At 41.2% G+C, this 23,725-nt stretch overlaps 1 protein-coding gene across 6 annotated transcripts in view; it reads left to right on the top strand.

Moving 5' to 3' along the window:
• The window catches only part of ABI2 (abl interactor 2), a 139,487-nt gene that overhangs the window by 44,794 nt on the left and 70,968 nt on the right, over positions 1-23,725 (top strand). For all 6 annotated transcript variants that reach the window (XM_030580458.1, XM_030580456.1, XM_030580455.1 and 3 more), the window contains exon 2: positions 22,554-22,721. In XM_030580458.1, coding sequence (XP_030436318.1) covers positions 22,554-22,721 — 168 coding nt within the window. The remainder of the gene's footprint in view (positions 1-22,553; positions 22,722-23,725) is intronic.

Below are 23,725 nucleotides of genomic sequence, written 5' to 3'. Positions count from 1 at the left end.
TGCCTAGGTTATCCTTAACCTCCTTTCCATCCTCAGTGTTTAGTGGTCCCACTTCTTCTGTCTTTGTTTTCTTCTTATTTATATGGCTATAGAACCTTTTACTATTGGTTTTAATTCCCTTTGCAAGGTTCAACTCTACTTGGCTTTTAGCCTTTCTCACTTTATCCCTACATGTTCTGACCTCTCTAAGGTAGCTTTCCTTGCTAATCCCACCCTTCTTCCACTCCTTGTAGGCTTTCTGCTTTTTCTTAATCACCTCTCTGAGATGCTTGCTCATCCAGCTTGGTCTACAACTCCTGCCTGTGGTTTTTTCCCCCCTTTCTTGGGATGCAGGCTTCCGATAGTTTCTGCAGCTGCGACTTAAAGTAATTCCAGGCCTCCTCTGCATTTAGATCCACAAGTTCTTCAGTCCAATCCACTTCTCTAACTAATTTCCTTAATTCTTTAAAGTTAGCCCTCGAGAAGTCAAAAACCCTAGTCCCAAATCTATTTTTGTTTATCCTTCCATCTAGTTTGAACTGAATTAGCTCATGATCACTCGAACCAAGGTTGTCCCCTACAACCATTTCTTCTATGAGGCCCTCACTACTCACCAAAACCAAATCTAAAATGGCATCCCTTCTTGTTGGTTCTTCAACTACTTGGTGAAGAAATCCATCTACTATCACATCCAGAAAAATCTGAGCCCTATTATTCTTGCTAGCACTTGTCTTCCAGTCTATATCTGGGAAGTTAGTCTCCCATGATCACACATTTCCCATTAGTGTTTACTTCATTAAAAACATTAAAGAGGTCTCTGTCCATATCCAAATCAGATCCCGGTGGTCTGTAGCACACCCCAAGCACTATCTCAGGGGAGGCTCTAGTAGCTTTCTTTCCCAGTGTGATTTTTGCCCAGACAGACTGTCTTGTCCATTCCATCACTTCTTATTTCTTTACAGTTAACCTCCTCATTGATGTACAATGCTACTCCACCACCTTTGCCTTTATTTCTGTCTTTCCTAAACAGCACATAGCCTTCAATACCTGTACTCCAGTCATGACTACTATTCCACCATGTTTCTGTTATCCCTATAATATCTGGTTTCACTTCCTGCACCAGTAGCTCTAGTTCCTCCATTTTGTTCTCTAGGTTCCTCGTATTAGTGCACAGACATCTTAATTTTTGCCGTTTGGCTTCACTGACATTCTTTACCCTGTTAGGCAAAGACATTCCACCACTAGCGTCACCTGTTAGTCTGTTATCTACACTATCCTTCCTCCTTATGCCAGTTCTTCTGTCCACGACTGTATCCCCTCTTTGTTTACTTCCCTCTCAAGGTTAAATTCCGGTGTGGAGATCTCCTGGACATCTCCCAACCATCTCTCCCAAATTTCTAGTTTAAAGCTCTCTTAATCAGTTCGATGAGCCTCCATCCTAGAAGTCTATTTCCCTCCTTACTCAGATGAAGTCCATCCCGAGAGAACGGTCTCTGTCTGTAAATGCTTCCCAATGGCCGTACATCCCAAAGCCCTCCTTATAGCACCACTGCCTGAGCCATCTGTTGATCGCCATAATCTTGTTACACCTTTGTTGCCTTTCTCTAGGAACCGGCAGAATCCCACTGAAGATCACCTGAGCCTCGATTTCCTTAAGCGTCTTCCCCAGTCTGGCATAGTCTCCCTTGATACATTCCAGAGAGTATCTAGCCATATCATTCATTCCCACATGAAGGACAATCAACGGATTCTTTCCTGCTCCCGCCAGGTTCCTTTTCAGCCTGAGGTCCATATCCTGTATCTTAGCACCCGGCAGACAGCACACCCTTCTGTTCTCTCGATCAGCTCTAGTTACAGGCCTGTCTATTCTTCTCAGTAAGAAGTCTCCAATCATGTAGACCTGCCTTTTCCTGGTGACAGTGTGATTCTCCGGTCTATTCCCTGCACACACTGTCTGCAAGTCCTCTCGATTCCTATTCACCCTTGCAATCCTCCTGGGGCTTATATTTGGTGTTGCCTCCATTGACTCCTCCCCTCCTCTTGCAGGACTATCAGCTCTTCTCTTTTTCCTTGCCCTCTCTCCTTCAGCGACTACCTGCTATGCCCCTTCTTCATTTTCCAACTCTGCAGACCTGTTCCTGAGTTCTATTTCTTCTTCACTGGCCCGTCTTTTCCTCTGCCGGGTTCTCTTAGTCACATGCTTCCACCGTCCACTTTCCTCACCCAGCAGTCTCTCCTCTGAATTCTTTGGTCCTGCTTCCATCTGCAAGTCTGAGCTTTTCCCTTCAGCCCCCTCGTGTCTGTGCTCCATCATCTGCTCAAATCCCTTCTAAACTCGACCAGGGTTTCCACTTGCATCTCCAGTCCTCGGATCTTTTCTTCCATCAGCTCTATCAGGCGGCACTTCATGCAGACAAAGCTCTTTTCAGGTACCCACTCCAGGATCATGTACATGCCGCAGCTTGCACATCCAGTCATCCTCATTGTGTCTTTCACTGCTACCTCTGTATCAGTCATAGCCTGCCCACCTAAAGCCTGGTAGTCCACGGAACACAACACAACACAATCCCCCAACAGGCACAAGACCACCACTCACTCCTTCACCTAGCCTCTCAGTCTCTCTATCCTAGTCTCCCCTGCAACCTCCCTCTGAAACTCCCCTGTTCACAGCTCTGTTTGCTGGCTCCTGTGCCCCTGCAGCTGTCTGTGCCGCTGCCTGACTGGCTGGCTACTTTTATAGGACCCCTAATCAGGTAAGTCCGCCCTCTAATCAGGGCTCCGCTGCTCTCCCAGCACACTGCCCCTAGCAGCCTCCACACACACACAGACAGATAGCTGCAGCGGCACAGGAGCCAGCAAACAGAGCTGTAAACAGGGGAATTTCAGAGGGAGTTCTGTTGGAGGAGCAGGTTTTTGTAGTTTGTGGATTGTAATGTGTAGTGTGTGTGTGTGTAGGCTGCTAGGGGCAGTATGCTTATTTCCCAACTAGCGATGGCCTGTTGCTTAGCCACTCAAGTTTGTAATTTTATGGTGTAGGTGAGTGTGTGCTGTGCCTGGAAGATTTTATGTTGGCTTATGCAGCTGTTGATTGAGGTATGTGCTGTGTTGAGAGGCCATGTGTGTTGTGTGGGTGGTTTTCAAGAACTGCAGCAGTTAGGCCAGTTAATCCACTATCTGTGCAGTCTCTCTCATACAACCCGTGAAATTGTGGCATGCAAATTAGCTGTAGAGTAAAGGTGGTCAGCTTGATAGCGTAGTGATCAAAGACTCTTGGCATGGCATAGATACATGCCTTACTGTAACTGTACATGATATGGGTGTAATTCGTAAGTCAAAATGGCAGAGAAATCAAAAATTGGGATGTTAACAGACTGCAAAACCCACTGTTGATTCAATCCAGTGATATTCTGAACAAAGAGCTCAAAACCATGCTTGTAGCTGTTTCCATGACTTCCCACTGACTTTACAGGCATTCTAGTCTTCAGGTCACAATCCTGGAATCTCATTATGTAGATGAGAGTGATTATGGAAATACCTGTACTTGAGTTATTATAAAACCCTCTGTTTTATCTACTGCCCTCAGATTTAGGCATCCATATGCCCACAAGCATGACCACTTGAACTTCTGACACCTCTCATAACTCCAGAGAGTAAATATAGTTAATTGAAAATGCAGTTACCTGTAGAGAAGAGAGTGATAAGATTTCTTTAAGCCCCAGCGCAGAAGTGGAAGGATGGATATTGAAAGGGGTTGGGTTGACAAAATGGGAAAGGGTTTTGAGGTTGAATTGTGATACTGTTGCAAAAAAAGCAAACGTGATTCTGGGATGCATTAACAGGGGTGTTGTAAACAAGACACGAGAAGTCATTCTTCCGCTCTACTCTGCGCTGGTTAGGCCTCAACTGGAGTATTGTGTCCAGTTCTGGGCACCGCATTTCAAGAAAGATGTGGAGAAATTGGAGAGGGTCCAGAGAAGAGCAACAAGAATGATTAAAGGTCTTGAGAACATGACCTGTGAAGGAAGGCTGAAAGAATTGGGTTTATTTAGTTTGGAAAAGAGAAGACAGAGGGGACATGATAGTAGTTTTCAGGTATCTAAAAGGATGTCATCAGGAGGAGGGAGAAATCTTGTTCACCTTAGCCTCTAATGATAGAACAAGAAGCAATGGGCTTAAACTGCAGCAAGGGCGATTTAGGTTGGACATTAGGAAAAAGTTCCTAACTGTCAGGGTAGTTAAACACTGGAGTAGATTGCCTAGGGATGTTGTGGAATCTCCATCTCTGGAGATATTTAAGAGTAGGTTAGATAAATGTCTATTAGGGATGGTCTAGACAGCATTTGGTCCTGCCATGAAGGCAGGGGACTGGACTCGATGACCTCTTGAGGTCCCTTCCAGTCCTAGAGTCTATGAGTCTATGTTTAATGTTGGTAATATGCATGAGGGCTTTTGAGGGTTGTAAATTCTTTGTATCAGGGTCTCTTGTTCTATGTTGGTTCCACTGTGCAAGGCAGCGTACAATGTTCTTGGTTGGTCCCTAGGCACTATTGTAATAAATATGAATAATTGGAGCAGAGGAATTTTTATAGTAGTCAGAATGCGGAGATGGGTATAGTCACTGTAGATTATTGAGAAATAACCTTAGTGATTATACAAATCCCTGCACTCTGGCTAATACTTCGGCAAATTTAAATAGATAGCACACCTTTAAATTGGAAGGTGTTGTCAGCTCTCTTAACAGACTTGTAAAATCTGTCATATTCATTCCATTGTGGATGTCTGTAAATATCGTTCTTATGACTATGTGAATGTATTAGGTGGTTTTGATTTGCTTTAATTTAAGTACATTTCTGTTCCAAAAAGTGACTGTACAGTCATTGTTGAATCCATATTTGTCAGTGACTTTCAGAAAAAAAAAATTGAGTTGACTATTGATGCACTTTACTTCTTTAGTATTGTATCCCCTATCAAATTTTCTTAATATACTATAGCTTCTTTCTGAATGTCTCTACTGGTTAAGGCTGCACTCAGAAAGCTGTGCCGTTTTCTTTGACTGAGTGAGGCCTTAAGACCATTTTAACAGACAGGCACATTAGTGTTGTCTGATGAACACTTTATGCAACCGTGATCATGGGTGGGTTTCTGCCTCTTGCTTTGGATTCTGTAGTGATTGGTGTAAACTATTAAATATGGTGGGTTGCTACCCCCCCACTATGAATTCTATTATGCTTAGTGTGAACTTTTAAGTATTGGGGCAGGGAGAGAGGGGTTATTGCATCCCACTGTTAACTCTGTAATATTTGTTGTACAGTAATAGACATTCAGTTTCCAAAAATAGAGATTTGTTTTGTGAAAAGTTGACAACAAAAGTGAAGTGAAAAAAAAACAGGGTAAAAGCAGTCTGAGGTACATCAGTTATTGTCTGAGCCTGTGCTTTTCATTGGTCTGTTTATGTGTAGCTGTAGTTCTCCTTATTTTCTCCCCGGTTTGATGTGATAGGAATATACACGATGTTGGTATGTGTTGGGTTAGGGGTTGTAAGAAGCAATTGCCTTTGAGTTATCCAAGGACTGGAAAGGCTGTATAGTTGATGGTCTTTAGACATGTCAGCAGCCTTCTGCAACATTTGTGTTTGTTGCTTGAGCAAACCCATGATGTCTTGGTGTATTTCCTAATTCCTGTTTTGGTCCTTTTCCTTTTCCTGCAGCTGATCTCTCCATTCTCAGTCCATTCTCCATGGCCAGTCATATGGTCCCTCCAAGCGCTGTGTTCATGGTCCGAGGCCGTAGAGGATTGGAGGGCCTTGCCAAATATATCCTCCCTAGTCCTTTGTTTTCTTCTTCTGAGCACTGAGAGACTTTAAGCAGGTATGGAGGGGGAACCTTCAAGGCCACCATGCCGGAGGCTACTGATTAAAACAGACAGATAAACTATTAAATTTATAGTCCCTAAGGAAAGAGAGAGAGGTCTCAAAACTCCCATAAATACCTTTAATAAGATATAATAATTGTCACTTCTGGCTTTTGTGTGTGTTATTGCAGCACCATTCTTTAGCTCAAACCATGGTGAGTACAGCCAGTGATAGTGAGGGGGTGTGTGTGTGTGTGTTGTGGTGCATGGAAGCTTTAAAAATTGGGTATGATATAAGACAAGTGCAATCAATATTGGTAATATTTTCATTGGCGGGCATAAGCTTGGCTGATATCTCACTCCTGAGGGTGACCAAGGCATTAAAGGAGTCAGCTGCTATTGGTGGCTGAAAAGTGTTAGCCTCTTTACTACGGTGGTGCCATCTGAACTCATTGCAGAGTGGTGTGGAAAGGTCTCCTATCATGGGGGAAGAAACAAGGCTGCCATTCCTAGAAATGTTTGAGAGCAAATTGTATGATATCATAATGAAAGTTTCATTGAGCTCCCAAGGGGACAAAAGGGACATCCCTATTCATATAAACAAAGTACATTTGCATGGCTTTTGCTGCCTGGCGTGACAAACCAAAGAATTGAAAAGCGGATGCTGACTGTTTCTTCTACCTCCGCCCAAGCACAGAACACTTACCTGACATGGACTGTGTAATCAGACTGCCATACTACTTTTTAAAATTTATTCTCTAATATTTTATTTTCTAACACATTATATCTGTCAAGTAGTCAATCAAAAGTCAATGCCTTTGTTTCTCTAAAGTTGTGAATGGGATGAGCACCATTTTTAATTGGCAAAGAAGGGTGGCAGGCAGTTGGGGAGAGGGAGGGATAGCGGTAGATGAGGTTTTGGGCAACAAAAAGGGGGAAATTCACTATGAAGACTAATTCATGACATGTATAAACTTACCTGAGCTTCATTTCCCTTCATTAGCAGGTTCCTCTGTGCTTGCCTGGCAGAACTGGCTTTTCTCCAGAGGAGTTTCAAACAACTTCTGACTTGTGGCATGGGTCTGTCTTGTGGCATGTTGTACCCCCAACTGTTGTGGCAGGGGTCTCAACCCCAGTCTTTTCTAAAGTGTTCAGTCATATTGGGGTGCTGGTGGGATTCCTGCCAGGTATGGGATGCCGTTCATAGTCTATGGGACGACATTAGATTTCTTGTTGCCTGCCCTCACCTTCTGATGTGCCTGGCGTAGTTCTTTCACATATATCTGGCACTGCTGCTGATCTCTGTTGTGCCCTTTTGCCAGCATCCCCCTTGCAATCTGCTTGTAGATGTTGATGTTTCTACAACTGGTCAGTAGCTGTGCCTGCACTGCCTCTTCTCCTCACAGGCTGAAGAGATCCAACACTTGTTGACTGCTCCAAAGAGGTGCACATCTAGTAACTCTTCGTGTGTGGAGCTGGCATGTTCGGATGCACACAACAAGGGTAGGCTGGTAGATGTGCCAAGATGTTCAGAAAAAGGCTTTTCAGAAACGCTAAGGGTTTTAAGGGAGAGGCGAGGGGGATTGTCGGACAGCTGGGCCGTGGTGTTCCAAATTGTGAACAGAGCGGCCACTGTCACGGGGACAGAGGAATTGTCGGACAGCTGCTGGAGGACTGTTGGTGTCCACAGATCATGTAATGTACATGCTCTCTGAGAAGCGGTAGCTAGGTCAATGGATTTTTCACGCACCTCTGAGTGATCTAGCTGAGGCAACCTAACTTTTTAGTGTAGACCAAGCCTTAGGGTTTGAGCATGCTCTAAACTAATAACCCTAACATTGTTAGTTGAAGCAGATATTTTCGTGTAGCATCAAAATAACAAAGATTCTCTCCATTTATTTGCATACTTATTGCCCTGATCATGTAAGATATTAGTAACTTTGTACATGTGTATGTGATGTTTGATATTTTTTCATGGCTTCTATAGTTTGTTCTATGACAGTAGCCCTCAAACTCTGGGTTGGGACCCCAAAGTGGGTTGCAACACCATTATAATGGGGTCATATAGGCTGGCATTAGACTTGCTGGGGCTAAAGCCTGAGCCCCACCACCCAGGGCTGAAGCCAAAGCCTGAATAGTGCTGGGTGGTGGGACTCAGCTTACAGGCCCCCTGCCTGGTGCTGAAGCCCGTGGGCTTTGGCTTTGTTCCCCCCGAAAGGGGTGGTGAGGCTTGGGCGAGCTCAGGTTTCAGTCCCCCCTTCTGGGGTTGTGTAGTAATTTTTGTTGTCAGAAGATGCAATGAATTTTGAGAACCCGTGTTCTATGAAATCAGCTGCTATACAAAATTAATTTTTTAGGTTTTATCTTTTTTTTGTGGTAGTGTGAAGTGTTCTGTCCTGAAAAAATAAATGAGCACATAAATCTACAAGGCTATAAAATGATTCTTGATATTTTAGGCCACATTTAATTATGCTAATCAATCTTCGCACAAAGGGGATGTCTAGCGTTAATTTTTGAATATTCAGAAGCATGATATTTTGACAGTAATCCTAGTTTCCCCTTTTTTGTTGAGCTTTATTGGATCTTAAAATATCAGGAGTTGGTTCAAGTGACTTCATATTTATACACAATACTTAACCTATCAAAGTACAGAAGTGGTATTTTTGAATGAATAATAAGTTAGGTGCTCTCAGATGGAGACTTGTCAGGAGAGAATGCTTCAGATGACATTGAATGCAGAAAAGCTTACTCACTCTTTTGACTGGGCAGAGAAGATGCTTTGTAATGTGGGATATTTTAGGTGCCTGGCCAATACATATCAGCCCTGGCTTGCCTCCTGTCTTCCTGCTGATCCTTGGTACCTTTGAGACTTCTCACACACACATCAGAGTGAGTGTGTGTGTGTGTGTGTGTGTGTGTGTGAGAGAGAGAGAGGGGGGGGGGGGGACATTCCAGAGCAAGCCTCATTAATAAAAATGGTCTGTTTAAAACAGAAAATTGTTAAATATTTGCTCCCTGCTTTCTCTAATAGATATCTAATTTTCTGGTTATCCTGGTATAATTAGTGAATTAATGACTTTCAGTTCTCTGTTGTCATTTTCTGTAGCTTAGGTCCTCAGAAAATACATGGTTGGGCTAATGAATACCTTGTGTCTAGTAAAAGAAACTTCAGTAAAATATTGAATTATATTAAAAAAGACTGCCCTGTCTGCTCAAAAGATTTTTTCAATAGGCATCTAGTAACTTATTCCAGGGAACTTGTCAGCATTTGTAAATGAAAGGGCTGGGTAAGGAACCCATTGCCACCATTATATTCAGCATTTCAGTGTATTAATAAATTTGGCTTATTGAATGTTGCTGTTTGTTTGAACCATTTGAATATGTTGTAGTGCAGGGGTAGGCAACCTATGGCAAGCATGCCAAAGCAGCACGTGAGCTGATTTTCAGTGGCACTCACACTGCCCATGTCCTGGTCACCAGTCGGGGGCCTCTGCATTTTAATTTAATTTTAAATGAAGCTTCTTAAACATTTTGAAAACCTTATTTACTTTACATAAACAACAGTTTAGTTATATATTATAGATGTATAGAAAGAGACTTATAAAAATGTTTAAAATGTATTACCGGCACGTGAAATCTTAAATTAGAGTGAATAAATGAAGACCCGGCACAACACTTCTGAAAGGTTACTGACCCCTTGTGTAGTGAAGGGCTCCCTGATTGTGTTTGCTGCTGAGCCTTGAGCACAGGCCCAAGCCCTAGACTTGTGTTGCCCTGCCCTGGCTCAGAGCTTGGGCCATCTAACTGTGTTCGCTGCTCAGCCCTGACCGCAGGATTGAGCCCTAGACTCCTTTTGCCCTGACTGAGGGCCTGGGCTAATTAACTGTGTTTATTGTTCACCCCCTGAAAACAGGTCTGAGCTAGAGACTCCTGTCACCCCGCTAATTCCCCCTTGTGGGCGATGTAGAGGTGTGTAGTGAGGCAGTGTGGCTTCACACAGGCCCAGACGGAGAAGAACCCCACTGCTAGACCACTGCATATGTCTTGAAACTTCTGTAAAAATTTGAATTCTATTTGCCAGTGCAGTAATCAAGAGAAAATAATGGCTTCTCAGTCAGATTCATTGCAGATTCTTTTGGGGGATTCACTTAAGGATTTGCAGTGTTTGGTTTAGAAAATATGGGTTTTGTTGTTTCACTACTAAAAATCCTGTTTTTACCATGTCTGTAGGAGTTAATGGAAAGTCATTGTATGTGTTGGAAAAAGGGATTATCAGATGCCAGGCACCTCATCTGTGAATGCAGTTAATCCCATATTGACCTGTTGAACTTCTGCTTCTACTCATGACATCTAAATATTATTGTGCTAACATACTGCCCTTTATATGCCTATAATGGCACTTGTGAAATGTGTTGAGTTGAATTAGAGCATTTACATTTGTGATTCTTCGTAAGAAATATGTTGGTTATTGTTAGCTGCGGTTTGTTATACATCAATACCTTTCAAGTTTCCCAAAACTCAAAAGAGAGAGAAACTACACTCTACGCACTGTAACAACCTGACAGATAACCTTCCAAAAGTTGTTCTTGCCCTTATCAACTATAAAATATATTTAAACAAATGTTTTAAAATTTAATTTGAGACTGCTAGCATCAGGCGCTCAGAGCTGACAGTTCATCTCTAGCAGTTTAGAAGCCCAGAGTTTCCAGCTGGTTTAACCTCAGACTAACTTTACTGTGAAAATGTCCAGTGATTGAATCATCACAAAAAATACATTTTGGGGTGAAGTGACCAAAATCCATTATTTGCCAGAGTTTTAGCTAATTTCAACATTTCCATTGATAGGTCTCTGTGATCTCTCTTGGTGATTTTGTGCCATTGTATAGTTGAATCCACTGATAAGAGATTTCTTTGTTTGTCCTTTTCATTCATACTTTTGCAACTTTACTTGTCCTTGTCCTTGTTGTTCTTGGTCAACCTCAGCTATGTGTTCCATCTTATTTTAAATGCTCTCTGAATCAGTTTTTATAGCACTATCATGTTTTGTTTCTTTAAGCTGTATAAGTGAAATTGTGTTAATTTCATCATACTCCTTATTTTACCTTCCAACATTTCAGTTGTTCCTATGTTCTCTTTTTATAGGGAATTGCTTGTGATTGTTACACAATGGCTCACAGGCTTCATCACTGCTCTCTAGAGTTGTGTGCCATTTCACCTGTCAGTATTTGTAGGCAAATGTCCGTGATTTGGCTATCTTACTACATTGTTGTGTGTTCATTTAAGAGGTCACTTAGTCTTTTCTTCTCTCAACTCCCCCCGTCTTTTTCTGAGCTTCAGCTATCCAGCTATTGTTACTAACTGTAAAACTTTGCATTTTTTATATTAAATTACAGTTTTGCAAACTCTTATTTTGGGGTTGATAATAGATATGTTGTATAAATGGCAAGATGGACCAGATCTTATGCAAATCTTGTGTCATAATACTGTAGTGCAAACTGTGTTCCTCACTTTGGCAGAAAGCTAGTGAGCTGCTAGGCCTGTCCCCTAAATAATCACTTTTGCATTTATTACATCTGAGTCCTGTCTCTTCTTTATTGTGAGGAACACCACCATCAAATTGAATAATACAACTATTTTTTCCCTTGTTTTATAATTTATCATTTGTCTCTCACCATGCCGAAGGTTTGAGGTAGACTCTGAACCCACATTTGATCATACCCATGTGTGAGAGTGGATCCTGTGTTGAAAACTTCCTAATGTCCTTTTAGTAATGATGCCAGAAAGTGAGCCATGCTATTGTGCTGTGCAAAAGAATAGGTACATGACATCACTTACATTCTGCTTGAACTTTAAAAACTATGCAGTGACATCTAAATTCAGTATACACTTTGACTCCCCAGGAAACCACTGAATATGACATTTGTGTATTCTGTCAAGTAAGGCAACAAATAGGATAGACACTAAACACGCTCTCTGTGTAGGCTAACTGTCACCTATAAATTGACTAGTGCTGACAGAGAGAAGATATCAAATACTGTAGTCCTAAACTGCACCTCCTTGAGGCTTTGAAGATGTCTTATGAGAAACACATCTGTGATGCTCAAGCATCTACTTAACATTATACTTTTGAAATGTCAGAATTACAAGCATCAGTTACTGAGGTATTAAGCTGAAATCCAACACAATTTAAATGGTAAAACCTTAAAGGTAACACATGAGGCCATAACTGTGGGTCTCAGCTGGAAGTATGATATGTACTGTTAGGATGGGCAGAACTGCAGTGGTGTCTCCTCTCAAAAAGAAAGTTCCTCCTGTCCAGCTAGAGGAGCAGTCTATCCATCTTGCTGTAAGACCACTGTGTGTGCTACTGACTCTCTCAGCATGAAGAAACGACAAAACCTAAAGGTTCCAGAACATATATATCTGAACAGTTCCAGCATAACTGAAAAGGGTATGTACATAACACAGAAAAGAATATTTCACACCCATCAGTGGCTGAAATCAGTGTTGCTGCATCTCTGTCCAGGTAACGATTGATTCAAGATGAAAGATTGATTCTGGACGAAAATAAAATACTTGAACTGACAGTCAAGTTTTCCGGTACGGTCCCTGACACTGTTAAATATATTGTGAAAGTTGCAAGTTACAGCACTATTCAAAGACAACATTTGTAAAGCAGTATGTTACAGTACAAAGTACACATACAGTCTTCAACTGAAGACAGCCTCTAACCTTGGACATGGTCATAATGCGAACATAGGTTTACTAAAGATCTTTGGATACTTAGCACCAATTGCTTTAGCAATATCCAAACCACTTGACATAGTATCAGGAAACTCTTGTCTCCAACTAAAGCTCCACATTGACACCACTAGTTGCTCAGTGTCATCAGATGATTCCATTTTGCATCTGGAAAAAAATGTGGAACAAGATGATAAAGGAGAAGACTCCACAGAGTGATACAGACATTAGTGATTTTTGTTAGGGCTGTCAAGTGATTAAAAAAATTAATTGTGATTAATTGCGAGATTAAAAGAATTGCTATTAATTGTAGTTTTAATTGTACTGTTAAACAATAATAGAATACCATTTATTTAAATATTTTTGGATGTTTTCTGTATTTTCAAATAGAAGCTTGAGGCATGAAGCGGGGGGCTTCAGCTCCCTCGCCACTGATGCCTCCCTCCCCACCCAGAGGTATGCAATTAATGCATTAAAAAATTAACATGTTAATTTTATTTTCAGCTAATCACAGGCATTAACTGATTAATTGACAGCCCTAATTTGTATACATGTGTACATCATTTTCACAAATAGGATAAAGTTTAATTGTTTTTTATTTTTAACTTTAGTTTAAATGAGGGAGAGTTGCAATGTATCCAGCAATCCATCCCATGATATGTAATCCAGGACATACGCTTATTAGTGTCACCATTCAGTTTGCCTAAACTATGTTTCTCCATCTGAGAACCAGAGAGCTGCAGGTCATCGGCATGCACGCTAAATAAAGAATCCCCATTGTGCTGGTTTATAATGGAGCCCTGTCTGTATTGCCCCTCACAAATAAAAATATATATCACTTTGTTTTGTATTGTGTAGTTGTCTCCAGTTTGAATCTAGCCAGGTCAGTGCTTTCGATAGAGGTAGAAGAGTAAAGGATTTGGGTGAGCATAGAGGTTAAATTACCATTGTACCCTTGAGGTGGTCCCTGTAGGTCAAGTTTGAAGTATATTCGTTTATACTGTGTACTTGACATATTTATTGATAAACAGTGGATCTCAATCTTCAGAGTTATCAGTCTGGTTTAAGATTAAAAAAAATCAGAAATGATCTGATAACTGTGACTAGGCTTAAACGTTGCTTTTGACTGATAGCTTAATCATGTGACTTCGGTATTTGGAGCAACCTTTATATTTATATATAGGATACCTAGGTAATACTGCAAGTTATGAGGGAACATTTGTTATTTAAGTCAGTTGACAGGTTTAAGCATGGCGGCAACAGTTAATACAGTTTTTAAATTAAGTAGGATGTCTGGAGAAGAGAAGACTGGGGGTTGGTGTGTTTGTGGGGAAATAAGTCTTCAAGTACATAGTTCTCCTTAACCCTGGAGGATAGGACAAGAAGTAATGCATTTACATAGCAAGTGAGACTTAATTTATATATTAGGAAAAACTTCCTTATATATATTAGGAAAAACTGTAAGGGTAATTAAGCACTACAACAAATTACCTAGGGATGTTGCGGAATCCCCCTCACGGGAGGTTGTAAAGACCAGGTTAGACAAACACCTGTCAGGGATGGTCTAGAACAGTTGTTTTTAATCTGTGGACACCTGGGCGGTCTTTGGGCTATGTCTAAGGGGTCCGCGAAGGGTGATTATGAAAATAAAGTTTCAGTTCCCACAAAAGACTCTGTTTTTCTGATCAATGACAAGTAAGTGAATACCCCACGTACAGGCCTCAGTCAGTTTTAGGTCTAAAACTTCTATGGCAGGGGTCTGCGGACCGCAGATCGAATTTCCAAAGTGGTCTGCACCTCAATTTGAAATGTGTTAGGGGACTGCATATAGAAAAAAGGTTGAAAACCACTGGTCTGGACAATACTTAGTGCAGAGTACTGGACTAGAGGCCCTGTCGAGGTCCTTTCCAGTCCTAGATTTCTATGATGTAAGGGGGAAAAGGTTGCATGACAGTTAGATATAGATATAGCCTTTTCTTCTGGAGACCTGGGTTTAAAGAATATTTCATTCAGAGGTAAAAGATGGCTAGGTTTCATTCTATTCTCCATTTTTGATCATTACAAATCTGAGTTTAGGATGGAGGTGTACTTAATATAGCTGTGTATGGAAATTTCTGGGGGGCTGATTCACAGTATACTTGGCCCAGGCTAAAGCTTCTAGCTTCAATCACTTTTATGAAACCCAAATTTATCCACAAAATATTAGAGAGATGTAAATTGAGTTATTTTGGAATGTTGTCATTAATAGTGCTTTTCAGAGAGATGGCTGACAATTGTAAGGTCAAATGCCAATTTTAATTAACTTCCATGTGCAGCATATTTTGCAGGTTACACTGTACATGTGAAAATTTTGAGCTTTCAGGTTCCTATGCCAAACAAAATATGTGCAGCTTTCTTTCAAAGAATTTCAGAGGCTGAGTAAAATACTGTGATTAACAGATGACCTGCAAAAATGCATGTATTATGTTACAACATTTCTGTACTTAAAGTAGTTACAAAAGTGGTTACAAGATAATGTTAATATAAAATGTGTAAATGCTTTCTTTATTTTGGTGTTGAGGAGTTTTCTTCACTGCAACTGTTTACTCACTGAGGTTGTCTACACATAAGATGCTGTACCACTGTAGTGCTTCAGTGTAGATGCTGCCTACGTCAACAGGAGGGATTCTTCCGTCAGCATCGGTCATCCGTCTCCCCAAGAGGCATTAGCTAGTTCGACGGAAGAATTCTTCCATGGACCATTGACCTAACACTGTCTACACAGGGACTTAGGTTATGTCTATACTACCACTTATATTGGTATAATGTAGGTTGCTCAGGGATGTGAATAAGCAACCCCCCTGAGTGACACAAGTTACACCGACCTAAGCACCAGTGTGGACAGTGCTATGTTGTGGAAGAGCTTCCCCTGCCAGTGTAGCTACTGTTGCTCATTGGGATGGATTCATTAAGTGAATGGGAGAGCTCTCTCTCATTGGCTTAGAGTGGCTACACTAGAGAGCTTACAGGCCTGTAAATTTTTCAGGCCTGGGAATAATTATTCCTGGAGTAGAAAGACAAGGTTTACATTCAGTATTTCACAAAATAGCTGCGTCATTGTAAGTTTTCTAGTGTAGCCATAGCCTTAGGTTGACTTATCCGCACCTGAGAGACGTAGCAATGCCAGTGTAACTTTTCAGTGTAGATCAGCCTGGAGTTACTCCACTTAAGTCTGGTTTACAGTAGAAAATTAAGTTGGCATAACTACATCTCTCAGGGTGTGGCGATGGATTACCCACACCAATGGGAAAATCACTCCTGCCGGTGCAGACACTACCTACGCAGAAATGCTATCACTGTGGCAATGCTACTGTGGCATTTTAAGGCTAGACAAGCCCTTAGTGAGAGGGATCACACTGAACCATCTCAACTGCACAGAGTAATTGAGTTAGCAGATGATGACTTTGTTGTAATTGGGTCTGTTGCATCACTACTTCATTACTCCAGAGTCACCAGCAGTTGAGCTTCAGCACTGACTCCGTCGATGGGCCATCTTGCTTGAGTTTAAAAGTACCATTTATCTCGAGATACAGATTTTTGCGTATGGAGGGGATTGGACTGGTTGCAGAACTTGAGTTATTATTCGAGTTAATGCTACAGTGAAGACAAACCCTAGGTTTCAGATCCTCAATTGGTATGAATTGGCATAGTCCTGACTTCAGTGGAGCTATGTCAGTCTGTACCAACTGAAGAGCTGGCCCTGAATGTCAAATGGATTAATAAGATTTTTCTTTTAACAACAGAATCATAGCACAGGCTGTGCTGTTTTTAGAACGATAAATTGCCTGTCTCTTGTTCTGAAAAAGTTTGGCTGCTAATGATTGTGAAATGGTTAAAAATCCTTGTTGCGTTCGGAGATTTCTAATGTCAGCTGGCCAGAATGTTCTCTGTATAGATTCAAATTGGCTTTTTTGGTTCTGTTCATAGAATTGCCAAGATGATACGCAATAAAACTAATAGGATTACAGACAGTTTCACTATTGCCATTTGCAAATCTTTTGAGCTGAGAAATTGTCTGGTTGTTTATCAGTTGTAATGCTTCATGCGCTTGGGAAAACTGAGCTGAAGTCATTCACAGGGAAATGGAGTAGGGAAAAAGATGGATCTCCATATCAGCCACAAGGCTTTAGAGTGGGGAAAGGAGACAGATCTCTCTCTCTCTCTCTCTCTCTCTCCTTTTCTCTTGAGGTGGGTTGGTGTGGATCTTCAAGTACATCAGACTTACACTAGCCAAAGGATGTGAAAAGCCCTAGAGACAGCATTCTACCCACTTCCAATCAACTGGTCATAATGGAAGGGAAGTTGGGGAGGGGACATCTTACCATGGCATTTTACCACCTTGTGTTCATAGTAGTTGTCAAATACATTAATCAATTCCTGCTGTTGCTGAGGGCTGCTAGATGGGCAAAAAACTGTCTAGCCAGTATTTTCTCCCTTTTGATCATGAGCTGGGAAATAGTCGTTGGTGTGGTTGAGCAGCAGCTGCCATCCGTTTTCCTAGGAAGCAGGCTGGGAGAAAGAAGGGAGCTATGTAGACAACCGTTGTTGAGTATGTGCGCAAAGAGGAACCTTGTAAGACTGGGAGGAGGATGTATTATGTTGATTTTGGGGGATGGGTGGTGACAGACTGAAATATTGCATTTATGTTGACATAGGTATTTTTTTGTGAAGGCTTGCAAATTTAGTCCTCAGGCAAGTGAGTGTCAGGAAAATTTTTCAGGCCTGGGAATAATTATTCCTGGAGTAGAAAGACAAGGTTTACATTTAATGTTTCACAAAATATTTGCACTCAAGTAGATCATTTACCAATTTGGTAGCGTTATAAGAATCTGAATCATTCGGCTAGTATCTCTATATCAAAGGCACATGTCAAAGTTTTAAGGTTAACCTATGTGAAAAATACGTAGAGTGAGCGGCAAAACTTCTTTAGATTCTAAATATAGCTTAGTATTGGGGCATGGAGACTAGGCTATTTGTAAAAACAATGAGGTGTCCTTGTGGCACCTTAGAGACTAACAAATTTATTTATGCATAAGCTTTTGTGGGCTAGAACCCACTTCATCAGATCCATGAAGTGGAAAATACAGGAGCAGATATAAATACATGAAAGTATGGGAGTTGCCTTATCTCTTTAAGGAGGGGAAGAAATGAAACACAAGTACAATATTCAGTGTCTTCTGTGGCAGCAGTCAATTATTTTAGTATTACACCTCTACCTCCATATGACACTGTCCTCAAGAGCCAAAAAATCTTACCATGTTATAGGTGAAATCGCGTTATATCAAACTTGCTTTGATCCACTGGAGTGCGCAGCCCTGCCTCCCCCGGAGCACTGCTTTACTGCATTATATCCGAATTCGTGTTATGTTGGGTTGCGTTATATCGAGGTAAAGGTGTATTTAAAATTTGTATCACTGTAGTGCCCATAGGCTCTGATCAGAATGAAGGGTCTTTTTTGCTGGATGCTGTAGAAGCAAATGGAGACAGTGTCCTGGTTCTCAGTTATCTTAAGATATTGATGCACAAACAAAGAGAAATAACTTGAAATCCATAGTAGAACCAAGGTACCTGCACTGAGAGCAGTTTTTGTGGCCATGCTGAGAATAGGCATTACCTAATCAAAGGCTGTTATCTTTTGGCATATGTTTACATGAAAGACTAGAGTTCAGAATCTCAGATTTATTTCTCTTGCAACAGTTGGCATTTCTCATATCTTAAACAATGCTTTTAACTGTGTTCCTTGAACTAATGAAGGTGTTTGTGATGTCCTCTGCTGTTCCAGGGGAAAAGCAGAACCCTGAGGGTTTGACTTCTTAGCAAATTATTAATTCTAAATCTGTTTTAAAATATCTGTGCCTGTGTTTCATTTTTAAATGGCAATCTGCTGGTTTGGGATCTCTAAATATTTTTGGTGTCAAATTTTCATGTCCAGTTGACTGAAAGTTGAAGAAAGTGAGAACTGATTAAAAAGAGAGAGTGAAGAGTACAGGCAGTCCTCGACTTAACAACATTCAAGTTACGACGAACGGCACATATGACATTTATAAATTGACATCCTGTTTCAACTTTCTGTTGTCAGTTTTGACTTTGACATCAGTTTCGACTTTACAGCGCTCGATCAGACATTGTTCCTATGGAAAAATCAAGTTACAATGTTTCGACTTGACATGATTTTTCAGGAACCGACGACTGCCTGTATTCAAACTTGTAGGAGTATTAAGGTTTTTTATAAAATGTACTACTAATTGAATCATTTTAAAGTGATTTTTCTAGTATAGTGATATTTTTGCTACCATTTTAGGAAAACAATGACAGTTCATCCATTATGAAAACTCACTTCCATTTTAAAGCCCATTTTTAAAGCCCATTTAAGCCCATTGAGGTTTGAATAATTGAATATTCTATTTGGCAGATTATTTCAGCATTTACTGCAAGATCTAATTAAAGCACACAAAGTTGAGCGAGGAGTATTGCAATTCTGTAATGACCATTTTGCATGTGTAAATGGATAAATGAACAATCATGAATTTAAAAATATTGTGAAAATTTTATGTTTTAAGTACAGGTGAGTGCTTTGAGATCTACTGATGAAAAGCACTTTAGAAGTAGGCATGGCAGAATTTAACATCTCTGTGGTGGGAAAAACATCTCAACAGCCCAACACTGTGGCATTTAATTTCAGAAAGGGGAACTATGCAAAAATGAGGGGATTAGTTAAACAGAAATTAGAAGGTACAGTTACTAAAGTGAAATCTCTGCAAAGCTGCATGGATGCTTTTCAAAGACACCAGAATAGAGGCCCAATTTAAATGTATATCCCAAATTAAAAAAACACAGTAAAAGAACTAAAAAAGAGCCACTGTGGCTTAACAACCATGTAAAAGAAGCAGTGAAAGGCAAAAAGGCATCTTTTTAAAAAGTGGAAGTCAAATCCTAGTGAGGTAAATAGAAAGGAGCATAAACACTGCCAAATTAAGTGTAAAAATATTATAAGAAAAGCCAAAGAGGAGTTTGAAGAATGGCTAGCCAAAAACTCAAAAGGTAATAACAAAATGTTTAAGTACATCAGAAGCAGGAAGCCTGCTAAACAGCCAGTGGGGCCGCTGGATGACCGGGATACAAAAGGAGTGCTTAAAGATAATAAAGTCACTGTGGAGAAACTAAATGGATTCTTTACTTAAGTCTTCACGGCTGAGGATATTAGGGAGTTTCCCAAACCTGAGCCGGCTTTTGTAGGTGATGAATCTGAGGAATTGTCACAGATTGAAGTGTCACTAGAGGAGATTTCGGAATTAATTGACAAACTTAGCAGTAACAAGTCACCGGGACCAGATGGCATTCATCCAAGAGTTCTGAAAGAATTCAAATGTGAAGTTGTGGAACTATTAACAATGGTTTGTAACCTGTCCTTTACATCAGCTTCTGTACCCAATGACTGGAAGATAGCTAATGTAGCGCCAATATTTAAAAAGGGCTCTAGAGGTGATCCCCGCAATTACAGATTGGTAAGTCTAATGTCAGTACCGGGCAAATTAGTTGAAACAATAGTAAAGAATAAAATTGTCAGACACACAGAAGAACATAAATTGTTGGGCAAAAGTCTACATGGTTTCTGTAAAGGGAAATCATGTCTTACTAATCTATTAGAGTTCTTTGAAGGGGTCAAGAAACATGTGGACAAGGGGGATCCAATGGACTTAGTGTACTTAGATTTCCAGAAAGCCTTTGACAAGGTCCCTCGCCAAAGGTTCTTACGTAAATTAAGCTGTCATGAGATAAAAGGGAAGGTCCTTTCATGGATTGAGAACTGGTTAAAAGACAGGGAACAAAGTGTAGGAATAAATGGTAAATTCTCAGAATGGAGAGGGGTAGCTAGTGGTGTTCCCCAAGGGTCAGTCCTAGGACCAGTCCTATTCAACTTATTCATAAATGATCAGGAGAAAGGGGTAAAAAGTGAGGTGGCAAAGTTTGCAGATGATACTAAACTGCTCAAGATAGTTAAGACCAAAGCAGACTGTGAAGAACTTCAAAAAGATCTCACAAAACTAAGTGATTTGGCAACAAAATGGTAAATGAAATGTAATGTGGATAAAAGTAAAGTAATGCACATTGATAAAAATAACCCCAACTAAACATACAATACGATGGGGGCTAATTTAGCTACAACGAGTCAGGAAACAGATCTTGGAGTCATCGTGGACAGTTCTCTGAAGATGTCCACGCAGTGTGCAGTGGCAGTCAAAAAAGCAAACAGGATGTTAGGAATCATTAAAAAGGGGGTAGAGAATAAGACGGAGAGTATCTTGTATCGATGGTATGTTAACATCTTGAATACTGAGTACAGATGTGGTCTCCTCATCTCAGAAAAGATATACTGGCATTAGAAAAGGTTCAGAGAAGGGCAACTAAAATGTTTAGGGCTTTGGAACAAATCCCACATGAGGAGAAATTAAAGAGGATAGGACTTTTCAACTTGGAAAAGAGGAGACTAAGGGGGAATATGATAGAGGTATATAAACTCATGAGTGGTGTGGAGAAAGTGAATAAGGAAAAGTTATTCACTTGTTCCCATAATACAAGAACTAGGGGTCATCAAATGAAATTAATAGGCAGCAGGTTTAAAACAAATAAAAGGAATTTCTTCTTCACACAGCGCACAGTCAATTTGTGGAACTCCTTACCTGAGGAGGTTCTGAAGGCTGGGACTGTAACAGCGTTTAAAAGAGAACTGGATAAATTCATAGAGGTTAAGTCCATTAATGGCCATTAGCCAGGATGAGTAAGGAATGGTGTCCCTAGCCTCTGTTTGTCAGAGGGTGGAGATGGATGGCAGGAAAGAGATCACTTGATCATTACCTGTTAGATTCACTCACTCTGGGGCACCTGGCATTGGCCACTGTTGGTAGAGAGGATACTGGGCTAGATGGACCTTTGCTCTCACCCAGTATGGCCATTCTTATGTTCTTATGTAATTGGATTTTTATTTTGTTGCAATTTTGATGATTGATGTTGTTTTTTATTTTAAAATTTCCCCTGATTTTTAACAATTCTAATTTTCACAGTTGCATGAAATTAAGGGTGGGAGTTATGGCAGTGATGTCACCCTGTGCTGCAGCACTCTTCAGGCACAAAGTGCAGGGAAGGCTGCAGTCCTGGCTTGGCAGAGCAAATGCCCTGGCCAGGACTGCCAGGTGGACAAACTCCTAGACACCGGGGAGACCATTCAGCAGCAAGGTGACCTCCTCTGCAGCCATCCTCCTCCTCAGTCCTGGTTGGGATCTCTGTTCTGCCCTGCCAGGACCAAAGCTTCCGCTGCAACTTGGACTTGTAGGGATTCAGTATCATCAGCCCTGTGGCTGTGCAGGGAACCCTCTGCAGCTCTGCTGTCACAGCCCTGCTCAGTCGCTCCCATGACAGTGGGGCTTCAGAGGACTTTTGTGCTCCTCCAGGGCCTGTGACATCCAATCCCTGGAGGCGCAAGGTTCATAGAGCGGGCGGATTGGGGCTGCACTTGTGATGACTGTTGCTGATGGACATGTTCTTGTTCATTTTAGTGTATCAGCTGAAATTGACATTTGCAGACATCTGTCAATTTAAACCGAATCCTGCCAAGCCCATGTGTAAAAGCAAACTAAGCATTAGTAGTGGTACTAGTGTATTTCAAAGTCTTCTTGAGACAGGATATTATATAACAACTTCAAAAATTTTCCTTTCTTTTCAAAAACAAGAATCTCTGTTTGACTAGAACCGTTACTTAATCTTTTTGGGGTAATTAAGAGTTTTAGGTGAAGAAAAATAGTAATTTTAATACATAATGAGTTAGACTTGATTTGGCAGAATTGTAGAAATTCGTGTCCTTTAAGAGTTATGCAAATGCAATTCATATGACAAACCTTCATGTCTGTCAGTTTCTTTTAATAAATGTGTTTTTTTCCTGCTTTTAGTCAGCAGATAAACAGCGAGCCTTAGAAGAAACCAAAGCCTACACAACCCAGTCCTTAGCAAGTGTAGCTTATCTGATCAACACTTTGGCCAACAATGTTCTCCAAATGCTGGATATCCAGGCATCCCAGCTTCGGCGCATGGAATCTTCAATCAACCATATTTCACAAGTAAGACAATTTTTACTTATATCATCCAGTATGTGTTACTGAAATCATACAGGAGATACAACAAGGGTTTGGTTTATCTGATGTTATGCTGCATGGTGTGGATAAGAAAAGATGATTGGCATTAAAACAGTGGGGCATCCTACTGCATCTGACTCACATGTTTGACTTAGATTATTAATATAATATCACTTTATTATTAATGTAGTTTATCAGATTTCTTTTGCCTTCATACTACATATGCATTTTGTTTAATTTTTATTATCTTAAAAAATGTAAATAGAATAGCATATTAGATGGATCATTGAACTATCCCAATGTGGCTGTCTGTCAGTGGTGTCTAGTCCATATTTCACATGGAGGCAAACAATCTCATAAGGCATCTGGCAAAATGAACAATGCTGTTCCTTGGGACATATATCTCCAACCCTTATTTGGTAATTACCGTATATACTTGTTCATAAGCTGAATTTTTTTAGTTAAAAGGGAAAGCACCAGAGAAGGGGGTTGGCTTATGAACGGATACAGAGAGGGAGAGGCGGGACACAGCCCCTCCCCGCAACAGAGGAAGCAAGGAGGAGAGGCAGCACAGCTAACAGAGCCAGAAGAGAAGAGGCGGGGCCAGAGTCTCTCCACTTCTGGCCATGCTGCTCTCCCCATAGCTCCAGGACTGGCAGACTGCAGCCGTGCTGCTTGGCCCCGCCTCCCAGATCAGGCTGTGAACGCACCTCCTGGCTCGCCAGAGCACCCTGCGGCTGTGCCACCCGGCCTAGCCCCCTGGAACATGCTGAGGCTATGCCTCCCAGTCTGGTCCGCTGGAGCAGGCTGTGGCTGTGCTGCCCAGCCTACTGGAGTAGCTCCAGCCAGGCCAGAGACATCCTCCCTGGCCCTCCCCAGATAAGGTGGGAAGGGATGGGATGGGGAGAGTGTGGGGGTCCTGGGCTAGGGGTATGGTCATGGTGGGCGGTGGTCACAGGGGTTACTACTCTGACCCCCAGCTTCTCCCT

The sequence above is a fragment of the Gopherus evgoodei genome, chromosome 11 (genome assembly GCF_007399415.2).
Source record: "Gopherus evgoodei ecotype Sinaloan lineage chromosome 11, rGopEvg1_v1.p, whole genome shotgun sequence".
Lineage (NCBI taxonomy): Eukaryota > Metazoa > Chordata > Testudines > Testudinidae > Gopherus > Gopherus evgoodei.
This window is presented reverse-complemented; position numbering and strand designations above follow the sequence as displayed.